Below are 15,394 nucleotides of genomic sequence, written 5' to 3'. Positions count from 1 at the left end.
CGACCATATTGTTCGCTGCGTACAATACCAAAAGGAATGTCTTCCAAAAGATGGACTGGGTTAAAGAGGGGGCCCTATGCTAACCGAAACGCCGAGATGTGGACGAGAGACAATGGGAAACAAGTAGACAACCCGAGGTATCAATAGCCAAAACTATCATGCTGGTGAACGGGACAGCGTCCAGGGTGATTGACGAACCAGGCCGAAATGCAAGACCGATGGAAACGGCACAAGCACTCCAACCGCGCCATAGGGATACCAACCTCGAACTCTTCAAGGCAGATAGTGCATTCCGCAGAGTCTACGCAATCCTTCTCCGTAGCAACATAGGGGAACATTCCCGTCCGGCGCGCGGCTAGAGGCGGCGGGGTACCGGATGGCGGCGTTTCGCCTGTTGGCGTGCCGCCGTATGTGCTGTGCGAGGTAATGCAAGTATTGATGTGCTTCTCACGTAAGTGTTCAAAATTTGACAAGGTGCGTGAGGGTAGCTCTCGGTGACAGACGGGGCACTCGTCCTCCTCGGCGATCTGCGGCGGCGGCGGCAGAGCGCGGTTCTGTGCGGCCGACGAAGACGACGACGAGGGTCCGACGTCCAGCATGGACCGGTAACGGGATGAGCCCGGATAGACCGCCGATGAGGAAGGGTAGTACGTTGGAGGTGTCCCGGCCATAATCCGGTTTTGAGTGGAGTGGTAATGTCCGCGAGAGCTTGAAGGCCCACCAGGACCGGAATGCTACGTCTGTCAGCTACTTCGTTTGAGCCAATGCTCCATGCTCTGCTTACCGTGATGCTCCTATATCTTGCATAGGCATCCTGGGAAGGGCTTGCCGTGAAGTAGCCCGAGAACCTGCTAGGTGGCGGTGCGTTGCTGGACATCGTGCTGATGCTGCTCTGCGACCTGTAATGAGATCCTCGAGGTGATAATTGCGAGGGCGAGTCAAGCGGCTGTGGAGGCGTAGTATTCGGGTCAGGGACGCATGGGTTGCATAGACGAACGCGCTCTCCGCCCCCTAGACTGCTGAAATCGGCATATCCTCCCTCACCACTGATGAGGGACGACGGGTATCTCTGCGCGGCCAGGCGTGGTTGACCTGGGGGCTGTACGATGTACTGGTAAGGGATAGTGATTCTGTGAGGCGAGCAAGAATTGCAAACAACTCTGCCACATTTCCTGAGCACTGTCAGAACATGAGTCGCGTTGACACATCCACCAAGCAAACTTACCTGCAATGATGTTTTCTTACGAATATACTAAATTGCGTGTGGCAAATAGGGCAATAGGTCACTTCTGCGTCGGGCTGCCACCGTGGCAAGTTGATCTCCGGAGGACCTCGCCGTTCCTCAGGTGATTGCTGGTTGCGCGGAACAGGCAAAGGAGCAAACGAGGAACTCGACCTCCTGGGCGGCGGCGGAGGCGCTTCTTGCGATCGACGAGGTACCAGAGCCGGGCGAAGAGTTAGTTCTTGCGCAGATGCAGCTGCAGCTTGGGATGTGACCAGACTTGAAGTCCTCTGCGGCGGGACGAACTCTCCGGTGGGTTGAGTAGGCGTGGCTGTTGGTGGGAGAGGTTGAGAATGAACAGAGGATTCAGACAGCCGCGAGCTCAGTGGTGTAGGTGGTGCCGGCGCGGGTTCTTCGGGATCCTGAGACTCTTCAGATTCTTCGATCTCCTGTGCCGAAGTTGCCCGTGCTGTCTCTGCTGGCTCCGGCGTTTGCTCCGTATTGGTCTCCTCAGGCCCGGGCGCAAAGCTTGTTGGGTCCCGCTCAGGAGAACCTGCCGCCACGGTAGAGATCGCTACTTGTGGCTCTTGACTGGTGCTCAAAGAGCTTTCGGCTCTGTCACTAGCCGTCTGAAGCTGCCGTGACGGCCCCTCTCCCGCATTGCTATCTTCGTCTTCGTCTTCGTCCCCAGAGAGATGCCTCTCGACGACGTGAGTCGGGCAGTCGAAGAAGCGAGAGCACTCCATATCATGAAATCGAGCAGTTCGCCAGCGACACTCTTCCCGTTCTAAAGAATTATCCGAAGCGTCACTCCCTATGTGGGAGCTGCCCGATATCGAGTCTCCATCTTCGCGCGAGCGGTGATCGTCAAGGTCAAGGGAAGCTGGAGCAGCTCCGCCGTCTGGACTCGCCATCTTAGAATGTTTGCATCGTCTCCGGCAACGCTAAGTGTGTCTACGTTGTCGATGGGATTCGGTACGCCGCGGTGTTGAGCTTCAAAGTTTTCTTCCCTTCTGCGCCAATCAGTCGATGTCGCGAGCGAGTCGTGGATTGAATCGGCAGTCAGGCTGTTGACGGTGATAAGTCAGCATGACGAAACAAGAGTCAATATCCGACGTGGTGGGGTCCAACGTTACCTGGGGAAAGGCGTCCAGCGACAGCAGCGTGCATCTGAGCTGGTGCTCTGGTTGGCGATGAGGCGGGAAGTAATGCTGCAGAATATGCAAAGATCTTGGTGATGAAGCGAGGAATATTTGGAGGGGTTACGGCACACGAGCAACCAACCTGCCAATACCTTGCCGTGCCTTAGCACCTTGATTGAGCACATGCACCTGTCCAAGCCACTAGCGTGAGTCGGGGAACGACGTGCTTATCGCGGCCTGGACCCTCCGACTGGCGCCAATCGCGCGATTAGATGGAAAGTGTGGCGCCGATAGGTCGAAGGCCCCACTGCTCAGCGCTGGGATCCGCCACGGTGGCTGGGGACTCCCAACTCACCTAATTTCAGCTCGCCCCTTCTGGTATCTTCCCAACCTCGAAATGTCACTCTGTATCCACCAAACGCGGCACGACCTGTGTACTTTGGCTGAGATGGCGACAACGGCGGTAAGGTAGAGTATATAACTACAAGAAAAGTAGTCGCTGTAGCACAGGAAAACCCGGCGATCTTTTAACTGAAACCATTCTTTTCAATATGAACTTTAGTTGATATTTGATTAAAACACTATGCAGATGCAACTATGCATTTTGATATCCATCCCTCCATGTCCCATGCTCGCTTGTAGTCCAATGATGGTTCCATCCCATATCCATAACCATATCCGTTTCCATGCTTCATCATAAACTTATGCCCTTCAGTTAGTATTGGTATCTCTTTTCGCAATAAAATTCGCCCATTCACAACGGCAACCACCAGTGCCGCCATCAAATCCTCCAAATGATGTATCATCATTCTTACGTGGGTTCACTCTCGTGCCTCCGAAGCTCAGGTCGTTGGGAAGCAACTTTGGCTCGCTGGTATCGATGCCTTGCCTGTCGTTCACTGGCCAGTGCCAAACAAACTTCTCGCCTGACTGGCCGCCGTGAGTGTCCGTCTTGATGGTGACGGGGTAAGGCATCGTGCCAGGCTGCTCCGAGCTGGCCCTGTTTCGGGTACCAAGAAGCTGGGTGTTGTTGTCCGATCGTGTCCAGATCTGCACGAGGAAACGCGTCTGCGACCACGTCACGAGGAACTTGGCCTCGCTTCTGCGAGAGCCGCCGTTCTCGTCAAGGGGCACGTCGGTCTCGTCACTACCGTTCAGGGTTGTTACAGACTTGAGATAGATGGTGCGCTTGAAGTAGGTATAAAAGCCGTAGTGTTCCGTCGGCAAGCCGCGGTCATAGAGACGAACAGGCTGCTGTACGGCGTTAGGGAAGAGCTGCGCGGGAGCTCCGGTGCCGTCAGCCTCTAGGTCGGGGGCAGGGAGGTTGACCGAGATATCGCCGGACGAGTCCTGGCGCCTATCCATGGCGTTGGGTCCCACGGTTTCATTCGCAGACTTGAGGATGCTGAGGAAGAAGGGGGTTGGCTCGCCACCCTTTTCACTCGAGACGATGCCATCAGTTGTGTTGCCGAGAAAGTACATCTCTTGGAAAGTCGGAGCCTTGGGGCTGGGTTTGAAAGCCGGGTTTTGTCGACGGATGAAAGCACCAGCTCTGGCGATGAGGCTGCCTCGCTTCACATTGCGTTTCGTAGTCTTTGACCCTGGGACGGGTATCTCGCCATTGGGAACGTTCCACAGATTTCGGGTGCTGTTATCCCACTGGATCTGCATGACGAACGTCGGTTGATTGGGGCGGAAAGGTGCCACAGACTCTTGTTCCTCCTTCGGTAGCGCGCAGCTCCATACTGTAGACGGGCTGCTGCATCCAGTGACGGCGGCAGTATTGTCAGGGCCAACCACGGAGAGAACCCCAGTCGGCATGGGAGGGAAGTCGGTGAGATTGACAAAGATGCTGTCAATTTGGGGAGGGGCTCCTCCCCGCGGGATAAGCGTCGCGCAGAGGATGATGATCAGAATGATTGCAAAAATTGCAGCACACACACCCAGCCATACTCGTCTCCTCTTGCGGCCCTCTCGGCCACTGCGGCCGTAGCATCCACCGGCGGGGACGCATCCGCGACCCTTCCAGGCGCCACCAGCTTTGCGAGCTACCACCTCTTCCTTCTCATGGCGGCGGCGCTGTCTCTCTACGCGGTGAGCATGTCCGGATGCTGGGAGAAAGTGCTCTTGTGGTACATAAGTGCCCGCAACCCGGTCGGGTAGGCGATTTTGTCCTCCAGGATTGGCACACGCTGGTGTGAGAGGAATGTCGGTCAGGTTGATGCCTCCTTGAGAACTCATGGTTCCGTTGATGGCGGGGGAGATGGGGCCTGGTGAGGGTGGGTAGAGTGCTTGAAGGGGATGGCCCGCAGGAAAGACGGCTCTATATCTGACGGCTTTCTGTTGTTCAGGCGGCGAGTATGGGGGAGGTAGCTCTGAAGGCGCTGGGCTGGGTTGGGCAATGGCCACTTTTTCCGATTGGAACTCAGGTCTCGGGGTGATTGAACGGGAAGACGATGCCGGCGACGGTTCGCGACGGTCCATGAGCGGTGATGGTGTTCTCCTGGGGGTAGGAACTCTGACGATCGGCGCCTGAATATTCCTTGGCGACGGCTTTGGCGATGCAGGCAAGCCAGGTCTTTGGACAGTAACTTGTTGAATCTCGACTGTCTTGACGATGGAGGTGGGCTCTGTTGATGTAGGTTTGGGTGTCGCAACCTCTGGCACCTTTTCACTCCACCAGTCGTCGTGCTGTGTTTGCTTGACTGGCTGTGATTCACTCTTGAATGTAGCGATGGGGCTCTTCCTGTCCATGAATGGGGTCGTAACATGATCCCACCAACCACGAGTCTGGGTTTCAGCGCTTCCGGGACTCTTTGAGACCTCCTTGGCCTTGACCGACTTCCGGCGATTGGCGGTCACGCCGTCTTCCTCGAACAAGGTGCAGGGGCTTCCGCCGTCTTCGTCGTCATCCTCATTGTCTTTGAGAACAATACTGACCACCCTTTCTTGCTGCTTATAAGTTGAGGGCACGGACGGGACTGGAGGCGCGTCATGAGGAATCCCGACGCCCAAACCAGTCGCCTGCGAGTAGAGGCTAGAAGTCGCTCGCGGCGCCTTGAACGACACAGTCGAATCTGGTGTGTCGGGACTCCAAACCGATCTTTGCTGTGAAGGAGTCAAGGGAGTGACAGTGTTTGGGCTAGTTGTAGGTTGTCTTTCATACTTGGGCGGAAAGTCTTGGGGCGCCGTCTCGAGAATAGCTGTTTGTGGGATTTCCGTGCCTTCGGGCAGTTTGATTCCGATCATGATTGGGCGGTCGTTTGGTGAGAGGTCTTGTTGCTGACCAGGGCTGCGAGACGCGCTGTGCGGTGACTTGGTGCTTGAGGATGGCGAGCTGGTATCCCACGGTTTCTTCTTCAACCAGTTCCAGTTTCCGACTGATGCCGAGTTGGGCTCTCCTTCAAGAGCCCTCAGCGCCGCTGCATCGACAAACTTGGGATGTCGCATCTGGGGACTGCCGTTCTGAGCAGCTTGTTGCTGTCGCAGCGCTGTCATATCGGTCACCAGCTTGATCCCAGCCTTCGCATTCTGAGCTTTCTGCCTGTGCCGGGATTTGAGCCGCCGCAGCTTTTGCACAGACTGCCTGGGCTGCGAGTATCTTGCAGAATGTGCTTTGCTTGGTCGGAGTGGGCTGGGGGCTGCCGACTTGTTCGCAATGAGGTCTTCTTCATCGTCCATGATCGGCGTGACAATATCGTCATCTTCCCAGTCTTCCCAGTCGTCTCTCTCAGCCTCGGTTCGTCGTTCGTATGGTTGCCGTTGAGGCGCGGGGCGGGCTTGTGAAGCCATATTGGTGCTGTTCATGTGTGGGTGTGGGGTGTCGGGATGTCAAAGTGATGCCGTTTCAATTTCGAGTCCAGACAATTTTTTTTATTCGGAAGAGAGTGAACAAAAAACCGAGCCGTTGAAAAAATAGATAGATGAGATGCTCATGAAGGCATATGCAAAATTCTTTGTCTTCGAAGCCAGTCGAGTCGTGACAAGGCGATGGTTGCAGTGGTCAAAGAGGGTGATTGGAGATGGAAAGAAAAAGTGGAAAGAGGGAAAGAACAGTGTGCCTGGAAGGAGTGCTGAAACGATCGACAAAGGACGGTTCAATGGAATACTCGATTATGAGTCGTGAATAGACGCAGCAGAGACCAGAAGAGAGTGACAAAAGGAAACCAGTTACCACCCACCAAAGCTGTTCTACCACCTTTGGAAATGCGAAACAAGCAGGAGGGAGCACATTTGCGCGGCAGGAGTGATTAGCTTCATTATATGACTGGGGAGATTGACCACAAAGCGGGCATTGTGTGTTCATGGGTCATTGCTGGGCTTCACGATGTTTGGCTGGATGCTGCAGTCGCAGTATGAGGTAGGCGCCCAGTTGGCCATCGCGATAAGATGATTGGCTCTGGTGCCGCTGACCAGCTCTCGGGCCTGCACAAGCGACCGCGCTGCTGGCCAGTCAATTGGCCGCGGTTAGTGGCCGTCTGCATGGCTCTGCGGCATGCAACGCTCGACTGAGCTTGCCAGCGACTCGTCTCGCGTGGTCAAATCATTGCCTGGAGGAGGCAAATTGGGCGATATTGCGTTGCCAAAAATTGAATGGAGTTGTTTACTGGGAAGGCGCGATGAATCAAATGGCTCGTGCGCGATTGCCGGGAACGTTCGATTGAACTTGAGCCTGGGTAAGTCGCAGCTGACATAATCTTCCATCTAGGTTCTTACCTAATGCAACCGCTGCATGCCTACCTTACGGCGGACGGAACCCCCTTCTCCTAAGGTGGTGTTCCTACCGGCGCAGTGGGGGCCGAGACAGGTCTCGAGAACGGGAGGCTGCCGCTCTCCCGGCCGAGTTGTGCCTCCCTTAGCCCCTTGCCTACATATTTCCTTGCCTCTAGATCTGCAGGTCAAGCTGAAAGTCGGATTTCGGAAGCCATCAAAGGCCATCTTCGCATCGTCGGCAGTCTCACAACGGATTTCCGAAGCGGACACAACGTCTTTCCGTTGGGCGGGAGGAATGGCGTACGCGGCGAACGAATCTAACCTCATACAGTTTCTGAGGAAGACACAGGTCTCCAAGGAACATGTCGCAGCTCATGAGCAAGGGGTCTAGCTCGTTGTTGACTTGTCAACTCCTCAACGCACGTCTGTTCTCCTGCCAAGTGTTCAGATGGCGTGGGGGCAATTGAGAAATCGAGATACCAACTCGCAACAGGATGCAAATTCACAGCGCTTCCGTACAAGGCATCGGCATCACAAGTGCTCGAGTCCGCGACTCTCCAGTACCACGTCTTGCCGGCTGGAGCTTCTTCGGACGGCACGTACGTGACAGAGCCACAGACTCGCCGTCCGCCATCTCATTCTGTGGACAGTCACCTGCGCCTACATGTCAGCCGAATGTGTCGTTAATTCCCGCGGCCTTGGGACCTGTCTTGGCTGGTGATGGTGAGGGAGGACCCGACACGTCCGGTCTCAGGTGCTGGGCGGGCGGACAGCAGCATAAGTGGCTGTGCACAAGGTGCCTCGCAACGGGTTCGACGGATAAATTGGCAAAAGTTGCCGTCCACGAGGCAACACAGAGAAAACAGCATTGGAGCGTTTGAGATCACTCGAACTGTCTTTGTTCTCAACAATGCCATGGAAGGCCGGTCGAAGGAGGTGTTGTTGTCGGGACGTGTTCTCGGCGTCGCCGTCTTTCGCAGTCAGCGAAATCCAATTTGAACAAGGTGACAATAGGCTGTTGGTTTAAGCATTGGCCCGGAACACTCGAATTGTCCCGACGCCCTCAACCTCGCATTTTGCGAGACCGGGAGGGCCAGGTCTGAACTTTGATGGTGTCACCGGAACAGCGTTGTTAATTTAAAATGCGGCCCAGACTTGAGGGATAGCAGGGCGAGAGGAGGGGGGGGGGTGGGCTCCGCTTCGATCTTGAGTGCAATCTCTACCGGGAGGATCAAACACGTCAAGAACTACTTTGTTTGGAGGTGCAATGGCGCATCACTGTCGAGTCGTTCGTCTTCTGGCTTCACTGTCGCTTTCCAAGCACATCGCGAGGCCGCGCCCGACACGAGACAAAACGGCTGATGGCTGTATCCTCTTCCGTGTCTTGCGCATGTGCTGACTACAACCCTCGCACATGGTGATGGCTGCGCGATTCTTGCCATGCAGGGCGCTAACGACGGGTGGCAGCCCATTGGCATTTCACGTCCACTAGCATCTCAGCTCACCGCATGCGAGATCTCCCGGCGCTCCAATAGTGATCCTTCAGTTGAGTCGAGTTGCTGAGGTGCAGGACCAGTCGTTTGTGTCTTGACTTGCAAGTTGCTGTCTGTATTACTTCTCCGACCTCCTTACCTCAGCTAGTCCTATTGCGCTATCAGTCAAATCATCCCTAGGTGTCAGTATCGTTCGGTTCGCAATCTCGTCTGGTCATTTCGCGCGTTTTCCCACCTCCCTTTGCGGTCGATATTCGTAACATATCGCTCAGTTAACATGAATCCGATCTGCAAACATTGTTTTTTATAGATAAGGAGATCCTAGGCGATGACATAGCTCCAGGCACAACAATCAGATGACGGCAATCGCGCGCCCTGCCTTTCTACTTGTATGCTGGAGAGTCCGAATAAGGTGACAGAGAGTTTCGGGGCGCCTGAGAGTTTATTCTTCTCGAACGCGGCCACCCCTCCAGGTACACGAGACCCGTCCCTAACATCAAACTGGGTGTCGAAGCCATGTGTCATCTACTTACGTCTCCGTCTCGACTGTGACGACGCATGAGCGCCTGATGTAATGTCAGCGGTCCACCGCATCTTGGCGGCCAGGAGACCCTCTCGTCCGAAAAAAGATTAGACGCAGCAGAACGGCTGGCACCACGAGAGAGAAAAAGGGAAAGAAAAAAACCTTACCCAAGTGAGGTTGGGTCCAGGCACTCTCTGCACCTGAGAGACAGAGTCTAAAGAGAAGGGGGTGGAAGGGCTCCCTTATTTTATTTGCCCGTTTGCCCATTCCTTTTGCAGATACGAGACCAGAAAACAAATAATCACACAAAAGGCGGGCGTTCTTCTTCCCTTCCTGGAGTCACAGGAGTCAGCGCTTTGCATGTGCAAAAGCCCCCGTGGTCCTTTTTTTTCCGTCTGGCTGACTGCATCTGCATTTCTCTATCTCTTCTCTCCTGTTTGACGAGTTGGCATCTGTCCCCCCCGGTGCCAGTGACCTCACAGCTGCTCCGTCCCCTCCACTCCACTGCAAACCCCCCAGGTGCAAGTGCCAGTGGCAGCAGGAGGCCAGTTCGCTGCAGCCACCACCAGCACCACCGCGTTCTCCTCTGTCCCCAGTCGCCCGGATTCCATTGCCAGCAAAGAACCTAACCGCCCCAGCCTGGAGACGACTTTCCTCCACTCTCACCCTGCTCCTCCTCCCTAATAATTTTTTCCTCCTCCTGTTTGTTCCCCCGTCCCGTAATATCAACGCAGCCGACTGGACAGCGTCGTCGCCCAGAACCACCAGAACCACCGATACCACCATATCCCTCACGGCCTAGGCCTTGCTTTTACGTTTTGGCGTCTTCGCGCATAGCACCTTCCCGGCATCAGGACAGCAGTACAGCCTCACTCTCCCCCGCCAAAAGTTACTCTGCCGGCATCAGGCACACGCACCGCGCTACCACTGCAGGACGACACTCAGACTCTCTCTCCCGTCCGTCCCTTGCCCACGAGGACCCCCTCCCCTTTTTCGGATACGGAGACCCCCTTAGGTCCCCTACCTACATTTAGCGAGTCTATCTCGTCCATCAATCCTCCGTTGTGTGTTGTAACCAGACGGCTCGAGTGCCATCTGGTCACAACCCCCATCAATTCTTCAATCTGGATCCCTCACAGCCCTTCGCCGCCTCTTCGTCCTTCAGCGATCGAAGGCCAACCCGCTCACATCATCGGCGGCGCTCTTCTGCCTCAAGCGGCCTTGCTGTCACCGTCGACGGGCCTGACCGTGGCTCTCCTCAATTCCTGGGGGTTCAAGGCCACGGACACGGCCAACCGCCTGCTCTTGCCCCGATCCCAGGTACGTCGCCTCGACTCGCCTTGCTATGACATGCCCCCCGATCCTGTGTCCGTATCTGTATCTGTGTATGCACCTTGCTGTGTCTGCATCTCTATCTGCATCCTCGCCCGCAAACCACACAATCCACATTCCAGCCCGTGGCACACCTCCATGCTTCCCATCTCTTTGTTTCCTGACCACCCCCGTCACCGACATGCCACCGACGCAAATACGGGTTGGACAGCCAAATGACAGGACCCGCTTGCTGACTTCTCGTGTTCTTTCAACGCTGCAGGCACCCCCAATACCGCAGGAATGTCCCTCTCCCGCAGCCCGTCTCCTATACCTGGAGGTGGTTGGGCCAGCCCTGGCTTGACCATTAACACCAGCGGTCGAACCACCCCGAGCAAAGGCTTCTCAGCTTCCAACGGCGCCTCGACACCCTGGGATACCGCCAAGATGAGGTCTCCAAGCGGCATGAACGGCTATCCCTCCTTTTCCACCCAGAACCAGGGCTTCTTCACACGACACATGCGCCGCATATCGAGCAGCCTGCCACGATTCAACAACCAGACCCCGTACGCCGAGAAGGAGAAGCTGGACAGACCACAATGGGGCGCGCAAAAGGTTCCATTGACGGGGAGGATACGGAGCGTCTTTGCGCGCATGGGGAGGAAGATGAAAGTGCGGCTGCTGCTCCTCTTCATCCTGCTGCTCTCAATCACCATTTTCTACACAACTCGTACGCCAGGTCAGAACCCTTCTAAAATCATCTTCCCCCGTTGCTAACCTGTAAACAGCCCTGGTTCACCATTGGCGAAGAAAGATGGGCGGCGGAGAGAAGTACGTCATTATCCTGGCGGCGAACATTGGTGGCGGAGTCATGGAGTGGAAGGGAGCCCGCGAATGGGCCATTGAGCGAGACAGCGTGCGGAACAAGAAGAAATACGCATACCGGTGGGGATACGATCTCGAGATTGTCGACATGAGCACTAAGAAGCGCTATGCCCACGAGTGGCGCGAGAGCTGGGAGAAAGTCGACTTCGTTCGCCACGCTTTCCGCAAATACCCCAAGGCTGAGTGGTAGGTTTGTCACGAAAACGACGTGAACACTAGCTGACAAGTCGTCGCAGGGTTTGGTGGCTGGATTTGAACACATACGTTATGGAGCTCTCCTACCCCCTGCAGAACCACATTTTCAACGACATCAGCAAGCATGTCTACCGCGACATCAACGAGTACAACCCCCTGAACATATCGCATCCCTTTACCGACCCGTACCTCGACGAAGAATCGCGTAGTCCAGTTGGCGACGGAAAGTCCGAGTCTGTCAATCTGATTCTCTCCCAGGACTGCTCAGGCTTCAACCTCGGCTCCTTCTTCGTAAGACGGAGTGCCTGGGCTGATCGCATGCTGGACATTTGGTGGGATCCGGTCGCCTACGAGCAGAAGCACATGGAGTGGGAGCACAAGGAGCAAGATGCGTTGGAGCAGATGTACACAACCCAGCCCTGGATCCGCAAGCACACCGCGTTCCTCCCCCAGCGCATGATCAACAGCTTCCCGCCCGGCGCATGCTCCGAGAATGGCAACGACACCCGCATTCACTATGACCAGAAGGATCGCGACTTTGTCGTCAACATGGCGGGATGCGAATGGGGCCGCGATTGCTGGGGAGAGATGTACAACTACCGCGAGCTCAGCTATTACCTGAACCGCAATCCCTGGGAGCGCTTCAAGGAGGATCTCGTGGCCGTCATCTGGTACAAGCTCACTGGCCAGAAGGTCAAGCTTTGAGGTTCCTCACGGATTGAAAAGACGAGGTCCAGATGCGTCATTTCGCGTCCTTACCTGGACCACCTAATAGCGGCTGGTCGACCGTGTTTCTCTTCCGACAAACTGCTTATCGATGGGGAAACCCATCTTGTACACCACAGAATACGCATGCGAAGCCCGACATCTCGGAGTCTCTGATGTGCAAACGTCATGAGCAATGTGAACAACGAGATGGGGCAGTACGATTGGCTCTATGGACATTGCGGTATCTAAAAAGGAGGGAGTTGACGATGGCAGGAGTATCGGATACGATTTCTGATGGGATGTACAACACGGTCATCTGTTTTTTGTTTTATTCAACGATGGTGCACGTTTGTCGTTACACTACTAGACGTTGTACGTCATGGCAGCGCAGAACGCGTGCATTGGCAGAGCAGAGCCTCTTTGGATTTTACTGGCATCAAGAGCTGACGCCGGCTCCTTGGCTTGTGGCACAGGTAGATTGCATTTTAGTGGCGTTCAAATCAGAACTGTTCAAGTGTTCAACCGAAGGAAGTTGAGTGACGTGAAGCAGCTCCAGTATTCTGGAGTTTTGTCCAAGTGTCGTACATTAAGGTGAGACGGCGGAGGCTCTTCTTCCCCAGAGCTGTTCAAGGTTGAAGAGAGATGTTTGGCGGTGCTCTATTGGATGCGCTGTGGGTGAAGTCCATCTAACTGAAAATGATCGACGAATGCAAAGACGGCAACTCTAACGTAAATCCAAGGACCCAGCTGCTGTCTTGTTCAGGCCTTGACAGTGACAGACGCGGCATCCAGGAAGAGCTCAGTGGCGATAACAAGCCTCCCCTGTCTTGCCAGGTGCAACCCCTGAGATCGATAAGGGGGCAGTTTACTTTGCCTTTGCGCTAACCTTATGGTCGGGGCAGCAGCTTTCCAGGGTTTCTTCTTTTCTGGAAAACGAAAGAAATCCTCGTGGCAAAAGGTATCATCAAATCCTGGAAATACTCTGTGGCGAAGAGCAAAGCAAGCAAGCAAGCACACAAGATGTCACTGAGGGGACAGATATTGCGGTCTTCCGCACTTGTGAAATGGGACGATCTTAGCTCTGCGGAGCGGTTCCTCCAGGGTCTCGCGGCACCTGGGATCTCGCTCAATCCAGGTAGGGGACCTTCTCTGCGCGGCTTTATGCCGGCAGCCAATTGGTGGTTTGAAGGTGGCCAGGGCACGGCGGCAGTGGTGGCGCGGCGCGTATTCGGCTCCGCTGCCGTGGGAACATTTTCCCTGATTTTTCTTCTTCGTTATCTGTTTGCTGCGGGCCCTGACAACTTTTTTTTGGTGGTCCTTGTTGGTGCCTCTGAAGATCCAGTACAACGCCTCTGTGAGTCAAAATTGCGGTAAAAAGAATTGTCAACGTAGCGGTTGGCAAACGGGAAAATGCCTCTGTACACGTGTGTAAGGCGCACTCACACTCCGGCCGGCAAGCGTTTGCCAACCAACACTGCAGAGATCGTGGAGCCGTGATGGGGCCAACGGGGGCCTGGAAGGGGGGCTCCGGTTCCGCATAGAGTGATCTGCGCGCCGGCTGTTCGGATGGCATACGCCCTTTTTCTGCGGGATGATCTTCGTCCTTCCAGAACCAGGGGCGAGGGGCAGGATCCTTCTCGGGGGACTGCCTGCCAAGCTATCTAGACTGCCCATGGAGGTTTTGATCCGAGCGAAGAGAGGCGACTCTTCCCGCGGCCGGCGGACGAATGTTTGGTTCTGGTCTGGGTCTAGGACGGGAGATAGATTAAGACTGTTGGGACGCGGGTGGGTTGACTTGAGATGGCAAAAGATGTGGCTCTGCGGCTGCCGGCGCATCGACGGGATGATCTTCTCATGCACCCATGCTTCATCCCATGGAGCTCCGGAGGAGACAGGGTTGACGGGGCAGGTCTGGATGGTGCTTTGTGGTATCGATATTGGAGAAACCCGTGGAGAGCAAGAGACAGAGAGAAGAGATGATGAGCGGAAAAGGGCCTTCTTCGGGCAGCTCAAACAACCCCTGCCTTATCAATCCCAAGGTTCTCGTCCTTTCGCCCCCTCCTACAACGATGTCCGACGGGATGCGTGATGGGTACTGTGCTTGGGAAGAGACGAAGCGAAAGGGAACACACATGAGGCGGAGCTGAGCTGAGCTGGTCCCAATACCAAGACCAATATTGTTGCTTACAGACCTGCCACAACATCGGCGGAGGGAACAGAAAGACTAGTTTCAGAAACATCAGAAACATCAGCTGGGCGAGGCATCGGGCAGATGCGCTGTGCGGGCGGCCGTTCATCAGACTCAAACACACACGACCAACGCATGTTCCATGGGCTACGTAAGCACCTACGCCAGAAGAAGAAGTGAGGGTGGTGGTGATGTTTGACTCTGTCCCGCAGTCGCACCAAGACCTCATAAAGTTGAGTCCGTGTGAGCCGTGTGCACTGCCTTATTACCTCGCTGTAAAGGCCCGAGGTTGTAATGATATTGAGTCGACGTTTGTGCGAGTGTCAAAAAAATGATCGTGCGCAGTTGTGTGAGTGTGGTTGGGCAAATGTTTCAATTCAGCGCGTCCACGTCCCTCTTCCCATCCATCATCCTCCCTGACTACGACTGTGGACCCCCCTCTTTTGGGGTAGCCTGTAGGATGGATGGGATGCCTTAAGTGGCGCTGTAATGTCTATATGTGGCAGGAGTTCAATAATGTTTCAGATGCCCGCCCTCGAAGGGAACTGTAGAATGCCACGGGAGCGGACGGCGGGCCCGTTCGGAGAGTCAAGCGCAGGGGGGACTGAGAGACAGAGGCACAGAGAGAGACAGAAGGAGAGTCTAGCGCGGCATGGCATTTTGACACTTTTGGAGCGCAGGCGCAGGGCGATAGGTTCCGTCAGACCAAGCCCTCCTGTCAGGGGAAAACATGCGTTAGTCGAGGGAGTGACAGTAAGGAACAGCTGCAAGACATTTGCTAGGCGCAAGTATCTTTTCCGCCTCTTATGGCTGGGGAGGGACTTATCGGGGCTCTTGGTCCTCCAGTCGGGAACATGCAAGATGGAGAGAGTACATAAGCGTGTGTTGGCGTGCTAGGCCAAGTACCAGTCTGTGCCAAGCCGAGGTGGTGCTCCATCGAAGCCCAAGAGCGCGCAGTCAGTCAGTGAGTGTCCATGGCTACAGTGTGTGGGTGGTCCCTGTGGAGCCCAGTGG

General features: G+C 55.3%; 4 protein-coding genes across 4 annotated transcripts; 1 reads left to right on the top strand and 3 right to left on the bottom strand.

The window, feature by feature from the left end:
• Positions 1 to 140: 140 nt before the first annotated feature.
• GCG54_00004787 (E3 ubiquitin-protein ligase znrf1) lies at positions 141 to 2,136 on the bottom strand (the record flags this gene model as incomplete). The annotated part of the gene is made up of 3 exons (XM_045404831.1): positions 141 to 734; positions 785 to 1,225; positions 1,246 to 2,136. 3 exons carry the CDS (start codon positions 2,134 to 2,136, stop codon positions 141 to 143), a joined length of 1,926 nt encoding a protein of 641 aa, XP_045262774.1.
• Positions 2,137 to 3,075: 939 nt separating this feature from the next.
• GCG54_00004786 (uncharacterized protein) lies at positions 3,076 to 4,605 on the bottom strand (the record flags this gene model as incomplete). Its single annotated transcript, XM_045404830.1, has 1 exon — positions 3,076 to 4,605. The coding sequence occupies one exon, from the start codon at positions 4,603 to 4,605 to the stop codon at positions 3,076 to 3,078; it is 1,530 nt and encodes a 509-aa protein (XP_045262773.1).
• A 184-nt stretch (positions 4,606 to 4,789) lies between these two features.
• GCG54_00004785 (uncharacterized protein) lies at positions 4,790 to 6,156 on the bottom strand (the record flags this gene model as incomplete). The annotated part of the gene is given in 2 exon segments (XM_045404829.1): positions 4,790 to 4,942; positions 4,957 to 6,156. 2 exon segments carry the CDS (start codon positions 6,154 to 6,156, stop codon positions 4,790 to 4,792), a joined length of 1,353 nt encoding a protein of 450 aa, XP_045262772.1.
• Positions 6,157 to 10,233: 4,077 nt separating this feature from the next.
• Positions 10,234 to 12,189, top strand: GCG54_00004784 (putative alpha-1 6-mannosyltransferase MNN10; the record flags this gene model as incomplete). Its single annotated transcript, XM_045404828.1, has 4 exons — positions 10,234 to 10,413; positions 10,648 to 11,134; positions 11,193 to 11,472; positions 11,526 to 12,189. Coding segments are annotated over 4 exons (1,611 nt in total), but the record flags the coding sequence as incomplete, so codon positions are not given.
• Positions 12,190 to 15,394: the final 3,205 nt, after the last annotated feature.

The sequence above is a fragment of the Colletotrichum gloeosporioides genome (genome assembly GCF_011800055.1).
Source record: "Colletotrichum gloeosporioides strain Lc1 chromosome Unknown consensus_54, whole genome shotgun sequence".
NCBI classification, from domain to species: Eukaryota; Fungi; Ascomycota; class Sordariomycetes; order Glomerellales; family Glomerellaceae; genus Colletotrichum; species Colletotrichum gloeosporioides.
Note: the sequence above shows the minus strand (reverse complement) of the source record. Positions and strands in the feature narration are given on the sequence as shown.